General features: G+C 41.1%; 1 protein-coding gene across 3 annotated transcripts in view; it reads right to left on the reverse strand.

Annotated features, from left to right (window-relative positions):
• Positions 1-25,936, reverse strand: part of USP24 (ubiquitin specific peptidase 24) — a 136,438-nt gene that overhangs the window by 64,035 nt on the left and 46,467 nt on the right. For all 3 annotated transcript variants that reach the window (XM_059137846.1, XM_059137845.1, XM_059137844.1), the window contains exons 9-28: positions 24,089-24,163; positions 23,354-23,512; positions 22,097-22,211; positions 21,541-21,644; positions 19,277-19,384; positions 19,004-19,099; positions 18,750-18,911; positions 18,513-18,560; positions 13,054-13,161; positions 12,081-12,230; positions 11,302-11,433; positions 10,342-10,453; positions 9,169-9,245; positions 8,064-8,204; positions 7,852-7,905; positions 6,434-6,549; positions 2,869-2,935; positions 2,641-2,751; positions 1,687-1,785; positions 1,421-1,594 (exon numbers count right to left, since the gene is read on the reverse strand). In XM_059137846.1, the coding sequence (XP_058993829.1) occupies positions 1,421-1,594; positions 1,687-1,785; positions 2,641-2,751; positions 2,869-2,935; positions 6,434-6,549; positions 7,852-7,905; positions 8,064-8,204; positions 9,169-9,245; positions 10,342-10,453; positions 11,302-11,433; positions 12,081-12,230; positions 13,054-13,161; positions 18,513-18,560; positions 18,750-18,911; positions 19,004-19,099; positions 19,277-19,384; positions 21,541-21,644; positions 22,097-22,211; positions 23,354-23,512; positions 24,089-24,163 (2,208 nt within the window). The remainder of the gene's footprint in view (positions 1-1,420; positions 1,595-1,686; positions 1,786-2,640; positions 2,752-2,868; positions 2,936-6,433; positions 6,550-7,851; positions 7,906-8,063; positions 8,205-9,168; positions 9,246-10,341; positions 10,454-11,301; positions 11,434-12,080; positions 12,231-13,053; positions 13,162-18,512; positions 18,561-18,749; positions 18,912-19,003; positions 19,100-19,276; positions 19,385-21,540; positions 21,645-22,096; positions 22,212-23,353; positions 23,513-24,088; positions 24,164-25,936) is intronic.

Here is a 25,936-nt window from a genome sequence, read left to right on the forward strand (position 1 = left end):
AATGAGTGAAGGCATGCTTGTACATTGTTTCTGCTGTGATTAACTGTTATACTACTACTCTGAGTGGGAGCTTTCTTAAATTCTTCCTATTACATAAGTTTAGCCACTTAAAAAAAGAAAAGAAAAGAAAAGAAAAAACCCATTACACTAATACTAGCCCTAAGGAGTTCTTGAGATCTAAAGTAAGTTTATGCCAATTTAGAAAAAAAATGACAGTATACAAAAATCTTCTATTTAGAATTAAAGCAATACATATAACTATGGAAAAAAACCTCACGTGCTGTTTAAGTATCTTTACATGATGTCTGGTGTGATCTTACTTTCTAGACTGAAAAAGTGAAAAAGCAGAACCAGGCCCATCTTCTGTACTCTGGTACCAAGCTCTGTCCTGACCCACAAAGGGTATCAAGTAAATGGCGGATTCATGGAATCACTGGGCAAATACTGAGTACTTACTATGTGCTAGGCACTCTTTTCGGGGCTGGGGATACAACAATGAGCAAAACAGACAGAAGGCAGCTCTCACGGCATTTAAGTGTATCTCACCGGGGAGAGAGAGGCATTAAATAAGATAAAACATACACTATGTTAAAGTAAATCAGGAAGGGAGATACGAAGTGCAGGGATGGTGTTAAAAATGCAAACAGGATTGCCAAAGAAGGCTCACTGAGAAGGCAACATCCAAGTGAGAGCTGAAGAACGTGAGAGAGGACCACCAGGATACTGGGGAAGAATATTCCAGACACAGGGAAGTGCAAGTGTAAAGACCTTACTAAATACAAGGACCATGGAGGCCAGTACAGCTGGGGCAGTGGCGGGTTTGGGGGGGGGGTCGGGGGAGGTGATCTCAGAGAAGTCCCAGGAGATGAGCCCTATAGGGCCCAGCAGACTCTGCCTCCTGCTCTGCGGGAGATGATGCCCTGGAGCACTGGAGCAACACGTGTCTGCTGTTCAAGCAGAGCCCAGGCTGCTGGGTGCTGCACAGAGGAGACACTGAAGCGGTGTTGGGGCAGAGCTGGGAGAGCAGGCCAACATGGCCAAAATCCTTCAGGTGAGGCATGACAACTGCCTGGACCCATGTGGAAGCCATGGAGGCAGACAAGAGTAGCTAGATTCGAGATGCATTTTGAAGGCAGAGTCGAGGATCTGCAGGACTCGCTCAGCTCTCCCCTTCCTCTCTGGCTACTCTGTCATCTGCCCTGCCAGGTCCTCTCCACCCTCGATCTCTACGCAAAGCTGCTCCCTGGCTCCATCCTCTGAGCTCTCTGTCTACACTTGCTGTTCCCTTTGGAGGAACCTCATCAGTCAGGACTTGTCCAACAGAAAAGGACTCAGCCCACCGAGCCTATGTGGGCCACAGGCCCAAGTATGAAGATGACCAACCTGACCTGCCCGTGGATGCCCCCCGCCGCCCCCGTACCTGCTCCATGGCGTATGAGGAGCTAAAGACCCCGCTGCCGCTGCTGCTGGAGCTGGTCGAGGAGTCCGCCGAGCTCCCGGATGGGGTCCCACTGCCTGATGTCTTCACCGTGAGGATCTGTTCATCAGAAAAGCCCAGCTGGTGGAGGAGCTTTTGATCTTTATTCACCGTCAGCTGCAAAAAGTGGTTTCTTAATTAGCGGGAGGGAAAGGAGGACGAAGGTATGGCTGTCAGGCCGAAGGGCCAGATGGCTGGTGCAGACCTACCAGACTGTCGTTGGTAAATATCTGTATGTTGTCCACAGGCGAGCACAACTGCTTGGCTATTTTCCACCGCACGCTCCCTATGGTCTCATTACTGTGGGCCTGCACAATCAGATCAAACACCGCTTGTGAGGAGGAAATGGGTGCCGGCCACTGTTCCAGAAGCCAGGAACATGGAAGAGACCCCACAGACAACTCTCCCCTTTCACAGTAATTCAATGTCCACCTTCCCACCTCTGCCCTTGCCATCTCGTGAAATCAAATCTCAAGTCCTGCTGCGGAGTCTCCACGCTCTTCTGTTCTCTGCACGCTCCACCACCAGCTATCCTGCCTGTCACCGAATGAGCCACCCAAGTCCCACGGCAGGGCCTCTGTCCCTACAGCTCCCTTCACTTGGAATGTTCTTCCCCAGAAACAACTTGCTGTCACTTCATTCCATCTTTGCTCAAATGTCACCATCTCAGAGAGAACTTCCCTGCCCATTTTTTTTTTTTTTTTGAAGATTTTATTTATTTGAGAGAGAGAAAGGATGAGAAAAAGAGCATGAGAGGAGAGAGGTCAGAGGGAGAAGCAGATTCCTTGCCGAGCAGGGAGCCCGATGTGGGACCTGATCCTGAGACTCCAGGATTATGACCTGAGCCAAAGGCAGTTGCTTAACCAACTGAGCCACCCAGGCGCCCTCTGCCCATCTTTTTAAGACACTTTACATATATGCACCACTCTCTACCAAATCATCCAGCTTTATTCTTACTCCTTGTAACACCCATTACCACCCGATACTGTATCACATGCCTACTTATATGCCTTCTACCCCATCATTTCCCTTTCACTGCAGGTGTTTAGTCTGAATTTGTTGACCAGACGGCTTGTAGCTCATGCAGCTATCCCAGTCCATACTGCTCTCGAGAAAGTAACAAGACAATCCGAGAATGGCCCCCAGGATCAGCGCAAACCTACCTCTACAGTAAAGGTATCTTTGGTAGACTCATACGTAACATTGAGAGTTAAAAGATGTCCATGAAACGAGGCCCCATGAGGTAGAATAGTTCGTGGAACAGAGTAAAAATCCTTGAAAAAGAAGTCAAACAAGTCAGACGTCGTGCGTCACTGAAATATCTTAGAAACACACACTTAACACAAGTTTAACGATACAATGATAAAGTGGCTTTAAAAAGACAGGCTTACCTCTATAGAGATCACGTAGCGTTCGGCCAGAAGCAGCAATCTCTCGATTATTACAAGTTTAGTGGATCTATGGATTAAAAAAAATTTTTTTGGAACATATATGAAAAGAATTGCTTGATTCCAGTCTGCTTCACTCAAACCCAAACAGTTAGCACTCACTGGTCTAAGGCTGAAATCTGCAGAGACTAAACTTCCCCTGCACCCAAGGTGGGGGGAGCGGTGGCTCAACCAGCTCACAGCTGGGACACACCCATAGAGTCAGGGAGGACAGCATCTCTCCTCTCCTGTCTTCTCTCTTTGTAAACAGCTGTTCTGTAAAGAGAGGACCTGGGTCTCCAGGTCTATTTGTCCGCCAATCCCCAAGAAGAAACTATCAGTGAGTTTGAGTCTCATAATCTTACAACTAAAATACACCACATGATTTGGTAAACATGGACCAAGTGTTACCAAGTTCTGACCCGCCTGAAAATCAGAAGATGAATAAAAGCCAGTAAGTCTACCACAAATAACACCTGCTGTTTTAATGAGCCAGAGGATGAAGAGGAAGTGAAGGATAAACAATTGTTTATCTGGTTTAAAAGAACATTCTGTGTAAATAAGAATTTATTATTCCACTGGTTTTCAAAGTACTTCAGAAGTCAGCAGGCACTGAGAGACAACCATGTCTAGAACAGGCAACATATGGCCAGGAAGTGTGGAGCTCTAGCACACCTGAAAATGAAGTCCCTTTTGGTTAGACTCAGGGTGTATTACTAATTATCTGAATTCACAGGACTCCAACATGCAGCAAGCTTATACATTCACAGCTCCATATTTTACGAAAGAGAACATTATATGTGTTAACATCAAGAGATGAAAATCCAAGTGCCCTTAATTGAAACATGTGCTATTCCAGAAAATCTAGGCATTTCAAATACAGGTATTTCTAAATCTGAAAAAAAAGGTACTACCATTTTCTAACAATTGGTTCGTTTTGCTGATCAGCAGTATTGGAAATTTCACTTTAAAAAGAATGGATTAGGGGTGCCAGGATGGCTCAGTGCGTTAAGCCTCTGCCTTTTCAGCTTGGGTCATGATCTCAGGGTCCTGGGATTGAGCCCCACATCGGGCTCTCTGCTTGGCGGGGAGCCTGCTTCCCTTCCCCCCACCCCTTCTGCCTACTTGTGATTTCTCTGTTAAATAAATAAATAAAATCTTAAAAAAAAAAAAACAAATAGAATTTATTAAACACATTTTAATAGTTCTGTTGAACACATTTAACAGAGTTCTAAATCCTTTCCAGCTATGGGCAAGACTAGAATTTGATACTTAGATGGAAAATCCTTAGAAATATCTAAGTGCTAATAGTAAGTGAATGAGTGAATTTATTTATGCCTCCATAATGAATTAAATCACAGACAGCATCGCAGAACGCTGTGTAGAGGAGGGAATAACTCCTGCCCTCCCAAAGACGGGACAATTAGAGTCACTGAGAAGTCCTTCCAAAACCAGTGAAATAAGATTGACTACAATGTCCTGGTTCAAATGCGAGTTAAAAAAAATTTTTTTTTTGCAAGTTTGAAATTTTATATTATTAAAAGTGTTTAGAGTTTTTAACAAGAAAAAAATGATCCTATGATTTTGCTCTGTACGCATTCAAACATGAACTGATTCAGAATAAAAATTATTTAGTAAAAAGAGAAAAACAGAAAACACACTTATTTAAAGATGTTCCAGTTTGGAAATCCCAATCCAATAGCCCAATCCAATAGTTCATTAATGCATTTCTCTTCTGGTTTGTCAGACAAATGAATCATTAAGGACCTAGGCAGGGACTGATCACATCTTACAAACATGTAATTAGGAATTCTCAATGCACATTCTCCACCAAAGTCTTATTTGAAATACACTTCCATCAATGTGGGAACGCAAAGGTCATGTTAGTGTTTTTATCATGAGCTGAATCTACAATCACTTTCTACTATCTTAACTATTTTTGGTAAGGTTTTATTTTATTATTATTTTTAAGTATTTATTTATTTATTTGAAAGAGAGAGAAAGACTGAGAGAGCAGAAACAGGGAGGAGAGCGGGGCTACATCCCAGGACTCTGGGATCATGACCTCACCCAAAGGGGCAGATGCTTAAGCAACTGAGCCCCTCAGGTGCTCCTGTAAGATTTTATTTTTAAGTAATCTCTACAAGCAATGTGAGGTTCAAACTCACAACCCCAAGATCAAGAGTTGCATGCCTTAACAACTGAGCCAGCCAGAGGCCCCACTTTCTGCCATTTTATTTTTATTTATTTATTTTTAAGATTTTATTTATTTGACAGACAGAGATCACAAGCAGGCAGAGAGGCAAGCAGAGAGAGAGGGAAGCAGGCTCCCTGCTGAGCAGAGAGCCCAATGCGGGGCTTGATCCCAGGACCCTGGGATCATGACCCCAGCCGAAGGCAGAGGCTTTAACCCACTGAGCCACCCAGGCACCCCTTTTCTGGCATTTTAAAAAGAGCTCCAAGAGGGCTGAGTTGTATTGGCATCTCTCTCATGTTAAAAAAATATTGCTACTTAGTACTCAACTCATTTTTTAAAAAAGATGAAAAGATGAAGAATATAAGGATTTATTGTTTTGACTCCTTTTCTAAAGGAAGGCTTTAAAAAGAAAAAAGAACTGTAAATTAACAAATACAAAGACCTTCCAAGAGTAGAAAATGACAATCTGAGTACCCATCACTAGAGGGCAGCAAAGTAAGCCTTGTTGGGAGCACCTGCCAAAGTTTCCTGGGCACCACCAGTTTGGGGCTACTAAAAACAAAGTGCTTGTAAAACCTCACAGTACTATTTGAGCTCCTTCAGTCTGACGTTCCTGAATACGCATCTTCGTTCCTTACCACAGCAAACAACTATAGCAAATACTGAGCTCAGATTTCCCTGATAATATCTGTCAACATTAAACACAGTAATGTGGTCACAGACATCAGTTCAAAACTACAACACAAATATTTGGTGATGAAGTTCTTAATAAAAATTATTTTGAGAAAAAATGTAAAGGAAATACTATTTCAACTATGATGATATTACAATGCACGATTTTAACTAGCCATCATCTGCCATTTCATTTTGCTTATGCTGTAAATGCCCTGATTTGGGCACAAGGAGAAAACTGCTCTTCATACAATGAATATATCTGGTAGTCTGTCGCAAAGAGTAGGTTACTCCTGTTACGTAGAGTCAAAGTAAAGGGATTTAAATACCACCCCCCCCCCGCCCCAAATTAACAATAGAAGTTGTCCACTAGGCAGAGGGGAGGGGCAGAGCAGTGCTTGGGTGGTGGTGATGATGACCTACAGATCTTGAGGGAAAGACATACAGATTTGGGGAAGTATGATGGGGTCATACAATTTCTCGGGATATGACTATTTGCAAAAATTAAGACATAAAAGGAGGAAATCCACAACTGAGACATCTCCGAAAAGAGCTGCCAGTTATTTTTTATTTTTTTGAACTGAAAAAAGAAAACACACACACACACACACACACACTCCTGCATCAGGCAAGGACGTGCCATCACTCCTGCGCACTTACCTATATGGAGACTGAACTGACGTTGCTACAGTAGGCATAGCAGTCGCTGTCAGCATTTTTGTTGCTCTCGTCACAGCATGCGTCAGAGTGGGGCCGCCAAGGGCTGAGCTGGCTGCCTATGAAACAGAACCAATCATTCTCTATCAGGGTTTTCTCAAACCTCAGCTTTACTGATATGTGGGGCTGGAAACCTTTGTTGGAGGGCTTTCTGGGCTTCACAGGATGTTTGGCAACCTCTCTGACCTCCTGTCACTACCCACCTACCACGAGGTACCAGTGGGAACTCTCTGGCTGTGACAACCACAAAGGTGTCTGGACATTGCCAAACGATCTCCGGGAGGCAGGAGCAGCTCCAGTGGAAAACTACTGTTCTACATATGTTAAAACTTAATTGGTACCTCATTTAAGGTCCTTGAATATTTTAAATGGTTTCTAATGATGACCTATCTGGATGAAGTCACAACCTGGAAAATTCTGTATGGATTCGAGCACATAGTCATTATCAGAAGGTTTAACTTATTGACATTTGGGGGCAGCAGCCTATGTTTTTGGAATACTCTCCATTAGGTATAAAATTTAAACATGAGTTAAGAATGAAAGTGACTGCTTAATGCTTTAACCATCATGCTGGAGCTATAAGGCACTAGAAACAGACTGAGATAGTATCACACAGTAGACTTCTAATGGACAAAGAACATCAATACCACCAACTACTGAGTGTCCTTCTGGGCCTTTAGTAACATTTAAGATATAGTCTCGGGTGAAAATGGGGATGGGTAGGAAAAGCCAATTCTTTCATGAAACTTCTTGACAGAAAGAGAAAACAGAGAAAAGAATCTATTAGAAATGTGGAATGTGGGGCGCCTGGGTGGCTCAGTGGGTTAAGTCTCTGTCTTCTCAGGTCATGATCCCAGGGTCCTGGGATTGAGCAGTGCATCGGGCTCCCTGCTCAGTGGGGAGCCTGCTTCTCCCTCTCCCACTCCCCCTGCTTGCATTGTCTCTCTCCCTCTGTCAAATAAACAAACAAAATCTTTAAATAAATAAATAATTTTAAAAAACCAAGTAAAGATTAAAAAAAGAAAGAAAGAAAGAAAGAAACGTGGAACGTATAGCAGATCTGTTTTCTGAAGACAGTTCCTATACCCCAAAACAGGGGGTGGGTGGAGTGGGGTAGAGGGGTGGTGGAAAGAGAAGGAAAGCTTTCTCATAAAGGACACTTCTGTACTGGGGGAATCAAGGCAAATGTCTGTTCCCTGTGTGACAATAAGGTACTGTCGACAAATTCTTTAGTAGAATCCAGCCACAAATATCAATATTTTACATGATCCCAATATTAAAGGAAAAACATCAAAGCATTTATTTCAAAAAGAGGCTCAAATGAAATACAGAAACAGGTTCAAATGAGATTTACCACTCACTTCTAATCTCGTGTAACAATCAGCAATAAATTTCTTATGTAATGATACAGAATCCTAAAAGTAAGAGATAAAAGAAATTAAAATGAATCTGACATTTAGTTGCAATCATTATTAAGAGCAAAACATCAAAATAAAGTGAATTTTGGGGCATACCAAAGGTGAAAACTTATCAATAAAAATACATATATAATCTTCTGTGCACGAGCACCCACCTTCTTTAATCTAGGATTTAGGTTAATATAACTATAGTTTATGATTAACTGAATAGCTTCATTAGCAATTTCTTCATCAGGTGATTCCATGGCTATTTTCCAAATGAAATCCATTCCTATCAATTCCAGCTTTTCTACATACTGTTCAAAAGAAAAAATATTATATAGTACACCAAAATTACAGACAATTATCTTTTATTATATCATTCAGTCTACCCCTTTCAGGTTAATATGAATTAAGGCTGCAAAAACCAAGCTACACATGAGAGTACTGTTGTACTGATTTGGAACTTTAAAACAAAGAAAAAGAAAAAAACACAAACACTGGGCTATGTCCATGGCAACCAGGATAGTTATGGAGTGCTGTCTCCAGATATTGCTAAACCCAAGCTGGAAATACACCCAGACAGGCTACAGAAGAGGAAACACATAGGAGTGAGGTGGGCACCATATTCAGTTTTTCTCCAAAGGGCAAGAGAGCCAGGCTAGAAGGGGTTAATAATCCTTGAGGCTCAATATGGTCTGCCCAAAGCTCAGTTCAAGGGACAGGATCCAGGCCTTAGAGATTTCATAAAAATTCTTGCCATCCAGAAGCTACGTCTTGAATCAAGAGTTATGCCTTAGAAAAGAGAGTTACTTTTTGTCTCCTTTCTTAAGGTCCACATGTAAATATAAACATATGCTATATACATTCTATGGGTCCTCATTCTCCTGATTCATGGACTGTTCCTAAAAATTTCTCCCCAAATCCCCGCCACTGTGATGAACTAAAGATTCATCTTCAGAATTAAAGATGTTGTAACTTTTTAGGAACATGTCCATTACCAGATCTGAGGAGTTGGAAGCTTCGATGAAACGACCCCTCCCCTACATTCACCCAGCCACAGGAGGCTGCCGGCTGCCCTAGGTCAGCAAGAAGCATGGAGGGATTTGGGAGTCAACTGTACTCTCACCATGCTGGATAGGGGGGCCTCCGTTATGCTCTAAGAGAAGCCCTGCAGTCAGTGCAGTTGAGGAGACACCCATTCTTTAACAAAATTACAACACTTTTGTTGTGTTTTACTAGATTATCCAAACTACCCAGATTTCAGAATAATGTACTCACCAACTGAGCTCCTTGTCGTTTCAATCGATGATCACAAAGATTCACATTTTCAAAAAAAGTCTTAAATAAGTTAAAACCTGAAATTACAGAAGGTCAGATAAATTCACACACTCTAAGTACCACAGATAATCAATGAAAAGCCTCAAAGTATCTCAAGAACCCAAACTGTAAAACTCTTAGTACAAAACAGACATAAATCTTCAAGACCCTGGATTAGGCAATGCTTTGTTAGATATGGTACCAAAAGCACAAACAACAGCAGAAAAAACAGATAAACTGGGTCTCATCAAAATCTAGAACTTTGTGCTTCAAAGGACTACAAGAGTGTGAAAAGTCTATCCACTGAATGTGACAAAATATTTTCAAATCATGTATTTGGTGAGGAGATACTATGCAGAATATACAGCTCAGTAATAAAGACAAGCCAACCTATAGTGGACAAAAGGTTTGAACAGACATTTTTCCAAAGAATATATACATACAGCCAATAAACACATGCCCAGATGCTCATTAGTATCAGTCATCAGGGAAAGGCACACTGAAACCACGAGATAACCCTTGACACACACCACAGCAAGAATAAAGATGACAGACAGTAACAAGTGTTGGCGAAGATGGGAAGGAACTGAAACCCTCAGATGCTGCTGGGAGGATTAAAAACAGTGCAGCCACTTTGCAAAATAGTTGGGCAGTTCTTCAAATGTTAGTTCCAGGATACAATTCCACTCCTTGGAATACATCAAAGACAAATGAAAACTAATGTCCATACAAAAACTTGTACATAAAATGCTTATAGCAGTGTTATTGGTCATAGCCAAAAAGTGGCAAAATAAGCCAGAGAGTAACAACTCAGTGTCCATCCACTGATGGACGGATAAATAAAATGTGGGACAGATAAATAAAATTTCAATGGAATATTATTCAGCCATAAAATGAAATGAAATACTGATACATCCTACCATTTGACCATTTGAGCTATCGGGCCATATAATTTAAAATTAATCATATACCATTCACAAAAAAAGGAACTTAGCTGTGATTATAAACATATGTATACAGAGATGTAAAGAAAAGTCCAGAAGGATATTCCAGACTGAGAAGCGGACTTCAGAGGAGAGGACAGAAAAATTTCTTAAAGAACTGAGAAAAAAAGATTTTACATTGTTTTCCTACCATTCATTGTGATTTCATATGACTCCAATTTAAGAATTTTCTCCTTGAAAAGCTGCTGTTGAACATCACTCTCGAGATCATGTTGCCCTTTTGTAAACCATTCAAAACACATCTGTGGATCAAGACAAATGTTATCCTATAAGTAAAATCCATTTCAGGTAAATACATACTCCAAAGTGGGAAAGTGAATAAAAGTTTAAACCTTTAAAAATATTTATTGATGAAATACCACTGAAAACTGAAATGCCTGGTACTCTGGAACTAAATAAAGCAGTTCTAGCAACCTTTACCCCAGATAATGCAAATATAGACTCACATCGTTCAATGGAACTTAAACTTGGGCTTCTCCACTAATGTTTATTAACAAGCCTGGCTATGTATGTGCCAATGACTGTGCTAGGCAAGGGCACGTATATATAGTCCTTTCGACAATACTATCAAGCAGTTATAATTCTGTAAAATGAGATGAGCCAACAGTAATTCATTGTTAAAATACGCCAAGTCAGGTGTTCTGCTCCTGGTTTAATCTAGTTTCAGCTGCTTAATTATAGTTTAAAAAAAATCTGTCTAGGCATTTATTTTTCTTTGTGTTTCTGGGGTACAACATCATTACAGGGACTCAAAGTTCTGGTTGGTAACTCGAAATTAGTTCCATGGGAGGGAGAAAAAACACAAGACACAATAAGAATTCTGTAGCTGTGCTAGCTGTGAATTTGATTTTACCCGGAATGGTATAAAAATTACTAAAGAACTCATATATTTAGATCATAGATATAAATTACATAAAATATTTTTTCAGCACTTATAGTTCCTGGCCTGTTAGTACAATGTATGCTTAGCAAATTGAGAAGTATTTAGAATTAAAGAAGTGAAACCCACAAAAAATATGAGACACCCAGAAAAGGTAAAATATTTAAGTTCCACTTCTGCCTTATTTTACCCACACTACCGTCTTCTTACCTCTCTATCTAATTCACAGACATCCTGGCCAGTCACAAGACACTCCCAGATTTCCTTGGCACGATTCCAACCCAGATACAGTGTAGCTTCTTGTAAGAAAAATGCTAGAAATTTTAGATGGGCCTCTAAATACTGCAAAAAGAAGTAATGTTAATTAGTTAACTCCAGGCACTCCTTCCTAAAATGAAAATGAAGAACAAATCTTTTTAATTAAAAAAAGAGTTCTACCTAACACTTTCTCATATAATTTAGGGTAATATAAATGTGAGACATCTGTTTGTAAGCTGACAGCACAATGTAGTAGAAGCTACTTGCAGTCTATTACCAATTCCAGTTGACTTAGGATGTCAGTAAAATATCATCTCAGCCATCTCAAAGTAAAACACCACAAACTCACAAGCGGTGAGTTAAGATTTTTCTAATTTTTAAAAACAAGGTTACTAACCAGTAAGAAAACTATTTGTTTTTAAAGAAACAAAACAACTCTTCAGAGAACCTGACAATTACTATTTCCCATGAAAGACAAAAGAAAGGTGGTGATCTTTATCACAGGTCGTTTTTAGGTGATTTACTGAAAGATTTACCCAGAAATAACACTTTTTTCAACTTTTGTTTTAAAAAGATTGCAGTCAAAACAAAACCCGTTTGGTCACTACAAAGATACCTCAGGCTACCTCTTTCAGAGAGACACCCAATGAATGTAATTGTTTACAGTTCAAGTGCAAAAAGCCAGATGAGCACTGTAATCACGACACAAAAGCGCAATGGCGGGCGGATACCTCCCGGTAAGTGTATCGGCCGTCCACCAGTGTTGAACCAGTTAAGCCTCCGGGTCCAGCCACAGCGGCTGCAAGTCGATGACAGGCTATCAAACTTCCCGTTACCAATTTCACGATTTCAAAATTCTTCTTCAAGTCTTGAATAATGCTCTTGGCAGAAACAACAAAAAGAAAGATGGCATGAGAAGCTGCAGTAATTTTGTCAGTTCAACACAAACAAATAAAACCATCTAGTATGCACACAATTAAAATTAAGGGAATAAACTTCTCTGCTAATTTTCTCCTTCTACAGAGTTTTGTTTGTTTGTTTGTTTGTTTAAGGTGACTTTCCTAAGAACTATTTCACTGGCTGTGTACTTTTCTGGATCTTTCTTCCCAAATCTCTCCCACCAAGGAAGATCCAGGTCCTTAAACAACCCAATCTTCCTGAGATCAAATGTCTTCACATCTTTCCAAACACATTCCGACTTTCAAAAACTGGTATAATCATTTCAATAAATTAAGGAAATAAAAAGGAAATGAGTTAGGATAGATTAAAAGAAAAGATCCGTCGATGGGGTGCCTGGGTGGCTCAGTGGGTTAAGCCTCTGCCTTCCACTCAGGTCATGATCCCAGGGTCCTAAGATCGAGCCCCACATCAGACTCTGCTCAGCAGGGAGCCTGCAGGGAGCCTGCTTCTCTCCCTCTCTCTGCCTGCCTCTGCCTACTTCTGCCTACTTGTGATTTCTCTCTGACAAATAAATAAATAAATAATGTTAAAAAAAAATCTTAAAAAAAAAGGAAAGAAAAGATCCATCGAAATGAATGCAGAAGGATGTTTAAACTCAAGATTATTAGAGACTATAAATGAACTATATTAATAATCGTAAAAATGTAAAATAGTGACTTTAAAACCCAGCAATCTCTTTATGTTTCGTTATTCTAACAGCTGTGTGTCTAACTGGATAGTCACTGAACAGGGCTCTTCTCTTACCTTGTCTTGCTTTTGGTAGGTTTGTTTTATGAACGAGCGGGTGATCTCATGGAGCTGACGCAAAGCCGGCACCACCCATACAAACTGGGGGTTATTTAGCTGAGACGACTAGAGTTAAAAAGAAGTTACATCAGTTACCACCAGAAATAAAATGCAGGCTAAATTTACGGGCTATAAAAATTTCCCAAGTCAATTAGATTTTATGGCTACACATTCTATTATTTTTCTCTTCACACTGCTCATTTAGAGCGCATCTCCATGCATTCATAATTCAGTCTTCAACTTCATATTCTGCATGCAATTTCCTAAGGCCAAGAACTGCAAACAGGAGTGGATGTGAAGTGACAGTAAATGTATAGGGGTACATCAGCAAAAAACAGACGACAAGGAATTAGCAACTTCAGAGGATAGATTAAGTAGCACAGGCTGCTAGGACATGTTGGAATAAAATAAGCTGATGGCCAAAATTTACCCTGGATAATACTGAGCTGGCTGATAAGTAAAATGGTATAAAAATATGATTTTCTATAATTACATGATTAAGATACCAATGATATGATCAAGATACTGATAGTGGTCTAAATATTAAAGAAAATACTCTGGAGCTGCTTGTACATCCTAGTTAGAACAATTTTGCAAGAGAGAATTCTATTTTTATTAATTATTACAGCACTATACAGTTATACTTTGTATTTTTCATAACACTTTCAAATGTTATTTCTGAAACTAATACACGACAATCCAGATCTTTCATAGTACATATCTGAAAAGTCCGATGCTTGTGAAATGATCTTTAAAAAGAGAACTGTTCTTTAATACATAGCATCTTTTGAACTATACGACATTTATAAAATTTGGAAGAGTGTTTAACACTATTAATCAAATTATCTATTAAGTCTCTAAAAATCTGAGTAGAAGTTTTAAGCCCTTAGCCTTTACTTTAAAGGCTGGATTTTGCTTTTGTTTTTACAGCTTTCTCTTCCTTCTTCAAGTGTCTCTGTCAGATGAAGACCTATATGAGGCAGATAATACTTTGGAAAAATACACTTTCTGTCTCTGGCAGGAAAAGACTATACTACCAAATATATGTATTTGAGAGAGCTATTGCCAAAAACAGTACTGGTTTTCTTGAGGATCAGCCAATCAATCATCAAATACCCTATTTCCTGGATTCTAAGATACAGGTTTTATAAATTTCAACATTTCTGAAATTGAGGCTTCTTACAACTGTCAAAAGTAACTTAGCAGCTACTAGGTGTAGGAGTAAGGTTCTGACACAGCTGTCCTTACCTGAATGCATGTACCCTTGGCTGCATATGAAATGTATTTGTTTGTGCATCTACCTGTCGTTTTAGTTGTGACCTCATTTCTGTAGCACCAGACAAGAATGGCTTTTTAACTTAAATTTGGAACAAGGCTTTGTTACTAAAATTCTTATAAAAAAAGATGGCACTATGATCTAACATCGACTAGCCTGTTGCATCTGTCAACTCAATTAAAAGCAAAGAAAACTGCCAGTGGTCTCAGTTTAAAGCATTTCTCACAGCTGGGGGAATTTGGTGTGACAGACTCAGACCCGATGAAGGGCTCTGTCACCCAGCACTAAATGTCTCTGTCCAAAGGTACACCCATAATTCGAGAAAAGCCATTTATCCTGTAATATACACATCACAATTCAATTAAGGAAAAAAAGCAGACTGATTTACCAAAAAGGACAAGGACACAAAATTTCATATTCTTTCACATGCCTCAAAAGTACACAGTCACTCTTGGGAGATTTCAGCAGTCAAAATCACTACTCTAGATAATGAAAAGCACTGTGCCAGTGAAGCTCTGCATACTGGTCCAAAAAGAGGCTTCCATTCAGACTCTGGGCAGGAATTTTAACAAGCGAATGGTGAAAGGAAATGTGCAATTTCTTTTTTCTTCTTTGCAAGCTTATTAGGTCTGTGATGCGGGGTCCAATCACAGGCATCTTAGAATCAGAGAAATAAGGTATATATTATAGGCCAACTATTTGCAAGACTACCTACATATTTCAGCTAAAATAGAAGAGCTGCAAAATGACAAAGAATAAAACTCTAAGGCTTAAGTCCAAACCGATACCTACTAATGATTATAAACATTAGGATATAAATATGAACCCTTCAGCAAATAATCAGATATATTAAAAAAGCATCATTATGAAAGACTTAAGTCAATTATGGCTAGAATATTTTTATTTTAACATAGAAAGTCATCCTGTGGAAGTTGTTCAATGTCCAATAAAATTAAGGAAATCCTATAAAATCAGAATTTAAAAAGTACTTCTGATATAATCTTCCTACAGTTTAGTAGTTTAACAGGAAAGTTTAGCAGTTTAACAGTTTAACAGGAAAGATGTTATTTATTTCATCGTATCTGTGACACTAGGTTGCTAAGTTACAAGAAAAATTTAAGTGATTTTTCTCTAGTTACCAAAGGGGCAAGAGACTAAGGGAAACAATTAAAATGAACATATTGGATAATGCCTGGTAATGGAGCTGAGGTTTCGTAAGTAGGAGGTAACGGCATGTTCGAAGCAGACACTGAACGTCAGCTGAAGCCTCAGAGGTCAGGTGGTGCAGCCTACAAACCTGCACCTAAACCCTCACTCACTGTCGTTAAACAACTTTTCTCCTGGTGTCTCCCACGATGAGGGAGTTAGGAGGCGGCAGACTGTTCTCACTGAAGTGCACTGTCTTCTCATATTGAAACATGCCTCCCATGACTTCTTGGGAGACCTAAAAAGTCAGTGCAATCAAACTCTACCACAATCTAAGTCTCCGAAGAACATGTTCATATTCTTTCTTGAATTCCATTCTCAAAGCTGAACATCCCCACTTCGTCATCTGTCTTATTTTTCTGGACCTAGCCATTTATCTAGATTCATAGTACCAATTTTTTGCACAGGAGGACATTTCTTAAAAAGTCTTTCTTCCCGTTCTAACCAATCACTGTGAAACTGCACTGAGGACATCTTGCTACTCTTGCTTTCAGTTACACATTTCAGCAAATAGTGGCCACTCCACACTGGGTAAGTAAAGATTTTAGTGTCCTCAACAGGGTGAAGGGGAGGGATCAAGAGGAAGGGACGGGCATCTACTTAGAAGCTGCCAGGTGCTGTGCTGGGGGAAGCCTTAAGAGAATGACTTAGGGTTACGCAAACGCTGCTACTTGAGTAAAAATGACTTTTTTGGTTTAGTAAATTTTCTTTTTTTTTTTTTTTTTTGGATGAGTACATTTAAATTTTTAATTGAAGGCAAAAAGAAGTGAAATAAGAGGGAAAAGGCTGGGGGTAAACAGTGGAAGGCTAAAGGAAGCAAAGGAAAGAGGACCACGGGAGCCAAGGGTATCCTGGCAGAATCTACAAAAATGAAGTTAAGAAAAAAAGGTCAGGATTTCTGAACACAACAGTGGAATCTGGGAATTTTAAAAGTGTGAAAAGCAGAGGGGAGGGGAGTCAGAGTCAGTTGGGGGCAACAGAGGTAGCTAAGGTTGGGAGGGGAGTAAGAGGTGGGTGATCTTGTCTTACCCTTTGCTTAGTTTCTGTGTAGCCTGGCAGGGAGACATAATCCCCAGTCAGCCCACCTTGCTGCCTGGCAGGAAAGGGCATAGCATAGAAAAACACCTTTAGTGGCAGAATATATCTCACCCCCCTGCCTGGAGTCATGTCCAGGGGGTTTTGATCTTCCCACTGCCCCCCTCAGCCGTGTGTACTTCCAGAGAGTATCTGTGAGCACTTAGTTCACTAGAAAGTGCTATGTAAATGCAAGGTATTGTTATCTGGAACAAAGTAACTTTACTGGGAGCAGTGGGAGATTTAAAAAAAAAAACAAAACGAAGAGTACTCCTTTCAAGTTTCACAAAATGACTCCAAAAATGGCCCTGCTGCTGTTTGAGTTCTGTCGTAAAACAACAGGCATGAATGGAGGGACTGCAGAGAGGCAGCAAAGACGCAGGGATGCCGTGGACCGACCGGGAATGCTCTGAGCCTGAGCCGCACGAGGAAGGAACAGAAGGAACGGACGGTGGGAAGGGGTTTCTGCTTTCAAAAGCCAATTTCCAGGTAACAGTCTCTTGGGTGTGGACCCCTCCCATTGATAAAGAAACGTGTCTGTTACTGAGAAGAAAAGACCACTATTGTATAGATACCCTTTTCCTCTCACTGTCACTACTGAAGGATCTAAACTCCTTACATAACTCTGGACGAGGTCCAAGAGTAAAGGTGGAGGCTGCAATAAATGATCCGGACTGCTGAGCTGAGAAAACTGGAAAAATTCGTATTGTATCTGAGAATGAGAGCAACGCTGCTGAATTAAAGGAACGATTCCTCATAGCCTGAGCACCATCAGCTCCAGGCTGCGAGTGACTTTTTGAAAATCTCTAAAGCTAGCGTGTATGTAGAAAATTCACCTGATCGAATTCCAGGGTCAGAAATTTAAACACCAACTTCTTAGGTGTCCCTAACTAAACCTGATGACCACACAGAACTTCATGAAAGACCACTGAGTCACCACAGCCTTTTAGCTGAGCGTCTCTAAATACACCAGTGAAAAGGAGCAGTGTTCAAGATCCTTTAAAGAAATACTTCTTAGAGAAAGCCAAGAAAAATGTTGAACCAATGAAATAACGGAGCCCCTGGCTAGTCACCAGAACCTTTTCTTATGTCACAGTAAGAGGAAGTCCCTCTCACTATGAGGCTCTCTGTTGGGTCTGCGCAAGCCAAGGGTCTCGGCCAGAGGAGTGCACCGCCTCTGGCCAGGGCTGCAGCTCCAGTTGAGTGGCCCTGTCAGGAACGCCCTAGAGCACGGGAAAGCACGGGCAGGCACGGGCGGGCGGACGCTGAAGCACTGGGGCGACAGGAGAGCTCTGGTCCTCACTGCTTCCTCCACTAACCAGGATTTTCAAAGGGAGTCCCCTAAGTCCCACAGCCGAAAGGCCAGAGCCCCGAGCAGGGGAGAGCTCCCACAACAGTCGCTAGCCACAGACCACCTTCTAGCCTCAGACCCCAGCAGCAGGACTATGGAATTTCTTTATGGACACCTCTGAACCAGGCACCTGAAAAATGACTGTGTGCCAGCATTGCACGAAACTCTTTCTTCCCACTCTATGGGTGCTCCTCCATTTCTCCCTCATGGCAGAAAAACAGGCATGATACTAAGCAGAATCCACTGTACTTACTAAAGTTGTGTAGACTTAGCATTTATTTTACAAAGAAAAAACTAAGTTAAAGGTGTTACAATTTTTTGGAAGCAACAAAATGAAACTACTCTGTGAACGTGACCTTGGATTCATGAATATTTAAACAGCGGCTTCTATCTGAACATTACTCAAAGAAACACCAAAAGAGACTGTTATCTTCAAAGTATGGTATTACTTATTGAAAGAAATTATTAAATTAGTATACCTTTTATGCGGTTCCATCTGCAAATTCTTACCTTGAATCCATCCTTCTTGTTTTTTTCCAAACCTGACCATTCTCCAGGCTGAAATTAATTTTAAGAGAAACATAAGTGACTTGGAAAAAGCAGTACCTATAATTTCCCAGTCCTGGACTCTAAGGCAAAAGTTTCCAGGTAGGACATTTAATTTACAGAATAGGGTAAGAAAATGATTTGGCTCTAACTACAACACTATGGCTCTGACAACAAAACTAGACCAAAGACAAAACCGACCCTTTTAATGTCTTCGATGCACTTAATGATGTAGCTCCTCTTGATTGCCTCTTTCACGGCATACGCATCGCTAAGGATTGTCAGGTGCTCCTCCAGGGCTTGCTGAATAAGGCTACTGGGCAGGGTCGGAAGATGCGCCAGTTCCCAGAGTACATCTAACACCTGCAATAATGCCACACAAGATGAGCCGGCCCACACACCAGTCAGACCACATTCAGTATTTGTAGCTGGGAAGATTAACTGGATTCTCCTGCCTTTCCAGAAGTGGTCTCAAAGCGAGCTTCCCGGCCTATTCGTCCAATCAGACTCAACAGCTTCTGTCTCACTCGATCACTTTCAGTCTCCCAGCTCTGGGGAACAGAAAAGACAAGACAATCCGATTTCATCAAATGGGCAAAATATGCAGAAACCTTTACACTTGAGCTAAAACGGTTTAACAAAGTAAGAAGAGTTATTTAACTCAGAGACCTCAAAATGAGCTTCTCTTAGAAAAACTTAAAAGCAGGTGCAGCTGACTGGACACATACCTTCTGGATGAGAACAAACAGATGATTAAGCTGATCCGAATTAAATTTGACAGCTGCTGCAGCAATAATTGTATGGATGTTCTCGATCACAGTAGATGATTGTCCTGACTGGAAAAGGAGACAGCGGGGGAAAGTTACATCCTGCAACTTGGAAAGACCCTCATGCTTCCCCCCAGCGACTGACAGAAGCCCAAGTAAAACAGCAACAAGATAATCTGATTCTGGCCTGATCAGCACTCACTTGCATGACAACAAAACCACAGGAAACAACCACTGTTAATGGCCATCAGTTAGACTTGTTGAAATTTCTAGCAGCATTAAATCTTTAAAAGAAATTCTCAATCCAACATACGCATTTCAAGACGAAAGCAAGAAATGTTCTCAACTGGCTCATAAAAAGGTTTGAACTAAGCACAGAACACATTCGCTTCCAGCACTTTATAAATGAGCTTGACAGTACCATCTACATCATTTTTTATTTTGCCCCTAGTTTCTTTATAATTTCAACTAATATTAATTTATCCCACATCCAGTAAATCTCTGCCTCAGTGATATAGGCCCTGGGGTCAACCTTATGGTCAAAATTTACTTTATAACTTCAAACATGACTCCATCATGCCTCACTGCATACCATGCAACAGACTGGAGAGTCAGAGATTTTTTGAGATTCAACTCCAGTGCTCGCTTCAGCAGCACATATACTAAAATTGGAATGAGATTCAACTCTACAAGAATCTGCTTAGTATCTACTATATACATATATTCACTGAATGTAGCAATGATATACAAATCTGCATTATGTCTCTAATCTCCAACCTTATGTGGACTCAAAACTCACACCCACAAAACATTATGAGAGTATTCAACTATGGTGGACATGGGAAACAAGATTTTATAGGACCTGGGACTGCTTTCTATCTATAGCCTACTCTCTGCTGCTAGGCTGGGAGCCTGCAAATTACAGTTCCTCTCCTAGGTCCACTGCTGTGATATTCTGCCCATGAGAGGCACTGCTGGGTGATGAGAAGGGAAGAGGAAGAAAGAAGCACTGGGTTGTGCTCAGCAAGTGGACGCAGGGGCTCACATCAGGGGCAGCCAGAGAGAAAACCTGGTGGCCATGCCACCACTCTTTGGCACACCAGCATGTGCCAGGAGAGCACCTCCCAAATTTGCTCCCTTTCCTTGGACTTCAGAGGTCCCTTTCCCCATTCTGTTCCTCCGACATTCCTACTTCTCTCTGTTGCTCTTCCACCCCAACAAGGCCTTTGTAAACAGGCCCCTGTATCCAATTCCCTCTGAAATACCCAGTGTAGCTTCTATTTCCTGACTAGGTTCTGAGTATACAGTGAACTAAGACAGTATAGTCAAGGTGAGCCCCAGGCCTCCTTCTGGCTTAGTGGCTAGACAAAGGCTAATACCATTACTGAAATAGCCTGGAAAATGACTTGGTGCTGATATACTGAATCTGAGATGCCTACAAGATGGCATGCAAGAAGGCGTAACTGTTATGTGTCTAGGTATGTGGCACTGAGGGCCAAGAGGAAGTCTGAATTGGGGGCATAGTTCTGATGGGGGCATAGTTCTGTCAGCGGCATCCAAATGCACCTGAATCCCCAGGAGGCGAAGAAACTGCCCCACAGGAGATTACAGACCAAGGCAAGGGCTCAGAGGTGAACAAAACTAGTAACTACAAAGAAGAAGAGAATAAGTAAGTTAGTACAGGAGACTTAAAAAGGGTACCAGGAAAGTGGGGGGAAAATGAGTCCAATGGACTAGTAAAAAAGTGAAGGAAAAGAAAAGGCAGGGGCATGGCCAATTTGGTAGCGGCCTCGGGGAGTCCTGGTGAGATGAGGTCTGGGAACTCAGTAAGCAGGACTCTCACTCTCACGAAATAACCCAACAGGAAAAACTCATCTGTGAAAACTGATGAGCAAACGGTGAAAAGAACACAAGACTGACAAACGAGACATACTGTTCTAGTGCTGTCACTAACTGCTGGGGAGCCTGAGGGACGGCTCTTCATTGTGTTAACTGAGAAACGAGAGGGCTAGACACGCTCAGTCGTTTCACATCTTCTGAGCAAGTGCAAGCCTTTCTCACATACACAACCTTGACACAAGCCCCAGATGAGAAAGCAGATTTTGGCAGAGCTGCTGTGGCTAAGGCAAGACAGAAGCTCCATTTCCCTACTCGTTTACCACCCTCCACCCTCTCTTTCTGCCAGAAATATCAGAAAAAGGCGAAAGTAATGCTGATCAACTTACCTGTATCTTCCAAATTTTAGTGAGCTCATCTAAAGACAGTTTACTGCCCAAGAGTTCAATAATCCCCTTTATACGATCACAGTATTGGGCTTGGTCTATGTTGCCTAGGAGAAGAGACACCCAAGAGACAGAACAGTGAACACTGACTTTCTAAATACGATTCTATTAATTCAAAGCAATAGTAACTTGTACAACATTTAAAGGCTAATACAGTCAAAACAACATTTTCTTACCATTAGTTTAGTACAAAAAATGTTATTTATAATTATGATAGGAAATACTTTTTAAAAAATATTTTATTTATTTATTTGACAGACAGAGATCACAAGTAGGCAGAGAGGCAGGCAGAGAGAGAGGAGGAAACATGCTCCCCGCTGAGTAGAGAGCCAGATGCGGGGCTTGATCCCAGGACCCTGGGATCATGACCTGAGTCGAAGGCAGAGGCTTTAACCCACTGAGCCAGCCATGTACCCTAGGAAATAAATATATATATATATATACACACACACATATATATATATATATATATATTTTTTTTTTTTTTAAAGCAACTTACCTTCCAATGCAATTGACAGAACTGAGTTTTCAACCAGCCAATCTAACAGTCTGTCTGTATCTATAGCATTCTTCACAGATTTGGATAAAGTGCTATCTTCTATTAGCTTGGTTACCTAAAAAGACAGAATTATTGTGAATAAACCTAGTGTAAATATGCACAATCAAAACCTACATATATTTGTATACACATCCTGTGACTTATACACTGTTGTAATGTGGTCTGATAGTCGAAATGTATTGAAGGCCAGTTACTGTAATAAATTAACAGACTATTTATTCCTGATGTGTCTCTAAAAAGAACAGGGAGCCAAGAATGGCACCTGGGGTGGCTTGGGAAAAGCATCTGACCCAACTTCTACCAGTGCACCCTCTGAATTCTGTACTTGGGACCAGAAAGTGTCAGTCCCTCCCTGGCCCAGTTGTAGACCAATCTGTGGCCATGATGTCTACCCCATGAAAAATGTCACTCTGTAGGAAGAGAGAAAGCCAAGCCAACACACTCAGAAAAGCAGGGACAAGACTTGGACAGTCCTGGCAGTGGTCAGGTCTCAAATTCTAGTTGTTCCTGCTGCCCACACATGTCCCTGCCCTTCCATGGTCTGGCCAGCCAATCCTTCATTCATGTGGAACAGTCCAGACTTCCTCCCTGTAATTCCTCTTTTAGCCCCAGATGGTTCATGATGAGTTTACTCCACTTTAGTAAAGAATTCTAGTTAATGCGGAACTTCAGGGAAGAAGACCAGAGGTATGACTGAACTATACTGGCTCCAACTGTACTCACCAAAACCAACTATGTTCAGATGAAGTTTAGGAAGTGATAGGAAAACACTTCCAGCATTTTGCTTAGGTGGTCACAGCTGCAGTCTTTTTGTTTTGGTCCCAACCCAAGTTAGAACATTTGGTTTAAGGAAACACCTATCTGAAATATACCAAAAGGAAGTGTACCCTTAGGGTAAAGAGTAAATCTCGAAAGGTCTAATCCAAGGAATTATGTTCTAGGAAATTTCACAAAAACACTAAATCTTTCACAAATATTTCAGAGAATGAATTTTGAATGTAACACATATATAAAGACCACCTTAATAATCATAACCTTATGTACCATTTAATCATATAATCACTGTTTTCTTTTTTGTATGATTACAAGAAACCCTTCTTCTTTATTTCCCAACATTTTTACATTAATGACCATATGTTTTGGCAGAGTTTAAAGAGTCTGTGCTTTAAGCCTTCTGGAAGCAAATGTAAAACTTACTTCTTTGAGGGAATTCATTTTAGCGCTAAAATGTGGGGATTTCAGCATGCGCAGTAGGATGTCTAATCGAAGATCATCTACCACGGTCACCAGATCCGGCTGGAAACGCATGCAGAGTAACTTGATGGCAGACAAGAGCTCAGGGATGCTAACCAATCTCTTTTATTAAAAGCACACACAAACAAAAAAGGAACCATGAAAACATTCTGATCTCAATTTTTGTAATACACACAGGAATTTAGCACATTTTCAACAGCAGTGGTTTGGTGATATCCAATATTCTGTACAGTCAATTAACTAGTTTGCTTTTAAATAAAACTTAGCAGACAGGTGAGCAAAGGGAAGGGCCCTGGAGAATTTCAAGGTCAACAAAATAAATCACGTTCAGTGTTAAAATTGATTTAAACAACTTTGGATAAGCCTATAGTATCGAATTATTTTAAAGCTTCCTCAATGCTATACCAATTACAATACTATCTAAATCAACATGTTAATAGAACTCTGAATGGTATCACCTACTGAGAACCCTAAATTCACTCTACTGGTTAAGATCTACAGCCAACCTGGTGCTTCAGAAAAAGCACTTTTTGGTTAGGAAATGTATAATTAATTTGATATGAGTAGTATGTGACCAGGATCCAAAGAACAAAGGTGTGTGAACCTTGCCCTAGGTCCTGGCTATGCTTCTATGGGTGAACGGGCACTGGGGCCTACCTGGTGGGAGACAGGATTTACCTTGTCTTTGAGGTCCTTCTCCTCTACACTGCGCACATCCTGGATTGTAGTAAGGATGACCGGGTCTAGCATCGGCTGTGGAACAGAAGTGCTGTACTTAATAAAGACTGTTGCTTCTGCTCCAGAACTGGAGAGAAGTAAGTCACTTTTTCACTCACACTTTACAGAGGAGAAAGTGCAATGCCAAGACCTCAATTCCAGTATCAGATGCTGCAGCTAGCTACCAGCATCCCAAGCAGACCCTCAAGGGACTCCATGCCCCAGCTCCTTTCATACCACATGGGTGCAGTCACTGTCACTGCTATCTTAGCAGGGTCCTTTTATTTTTTTAAAATATGTCTCATTTATTAAGTTTTTTTGTTTTTGCCAATAGAAGTTTGAGATTTTTTTTTTTTCCCTTCAAATTTTTACTTAAATTCTAGTTCCTTAACATACAGTGCAATACTGGTTTCAGGAGTAGAATTCAGGGATATTTATTTATTTATGAGAGGGGAGAGAGAGAGTGCGTGAGTGTGCGCGCACAAGCAGGAGCGGTGCAGAGAGAGGAGAAATGTAGTCTCCCCACTGAGCAAGGGGAGCCTGACATGGGGCTCCATCCCAGGACCCCAGGATCATGACCTGAGCCGAAGGCAGACGCTCAACCTACTGAGTCACCTAGGTGCCCCAGAATTCAGTGATTCGTATGAGGGTCTTTTTTTTTTAAAGGATTTTATTTATTTGTCAGAGAGAGAGAGTGCGAGAACAAAACAGGGGGAACAGCAGGCAGAGGGAAAAGCAGGCTCCTGGCTGAGAAGGGAGCCCGATGCAGCACTTGATCGCAGGACCCTGGATTCATAACCTGAACCAAAGGCAGATGCTTAACCAAATGAGCCACCCACGCGTCCCTCGTAAGAGTCTTTTTTTTTTTTTCAAGATTATTTATTTACTTATTTGACAGAGAGAGAGAGATCACAAGTAGGCATAGAGGCAGGCAGAGAGAGAGAGAGAGGAGGAAGCAGGCTCCCCGCTGAGCAGAGAGCCCGATGCGGGACTCGATCCCAGAACCCTGAGATCATGACCCGAGCAGAAGGCAGCGGCTTAACTCACTGAGCCACCCAGGCGCCCTCATAAGGGTCTTTTTAAAGAGCAACCGAAGAGAGGGTGCCTTGGTTGGCTCAGTGGGTTAAGCCTCTGCCTTCAGCTCACATGATGATCTCAGGGTCCTGGGACTGAGCTCTGCACGGAGCCCTGCACTGAGTCCTGCATCGGGCTCTCTGCTCAGCAGGGAGTCTGCTTCCTCCCCTCTCTCTGTCTGCTGTTCTGCCTACCTGTGATCTCTCTCTGTCAAATAAAATCTTGGGGGAAACAAAAAAAAAGCAACCAAAGACACATAAACTAAAACAGGAAGCATGAGTATGTATGATTTTTGTAATAAAGTAAATATTTTACATTTGACTTTAACAAATTAATATAAGCATGGAGCACAAAAAATGTGCTGCAATATGCATTATTTTTGTGTGCTGATATAAATGAGGCCTCTAGAGGAGATTAATACAACACTGTGCTCCAGAATGGTAGCATAATCCAATAACTGACTCTAAGTATTACGTGAAGTAGAAAGTATTAGCTTGGTCTAAATGCTCACTTCCATCTAAGTAAAATAATTTTTAAAAAACTTATCTGGTGACAAGAGAAGATAGTACTTGGCTGGCAAAGCCAAGAAGACATTAGCAATGAATTAAAATGACCTCAGACAACTATCCAAATAGAATCTCCTCCTTTCTCCTCATGCCCACTGTACAGTGAGGACTGGGGGCTGTGAGGGCAGGAGGCGAGCATGCTGTTCTCCTCAGCAGCACGGGCCCTGCT

Source organism: Mustela lutreola, chromosome 10 (assembly GCF_030435805.1).
Source record: "Mustela lutreola isolate mMusLut2 chromosome 10, mMusLut2.pri, whole genome shotgun sequence".
Lineage (NCBI taxonomy): Eukaryota > Metazoa > Chordata > Mammalia > Carnivora > Mustelidae > Mustela > Mustela lutreola.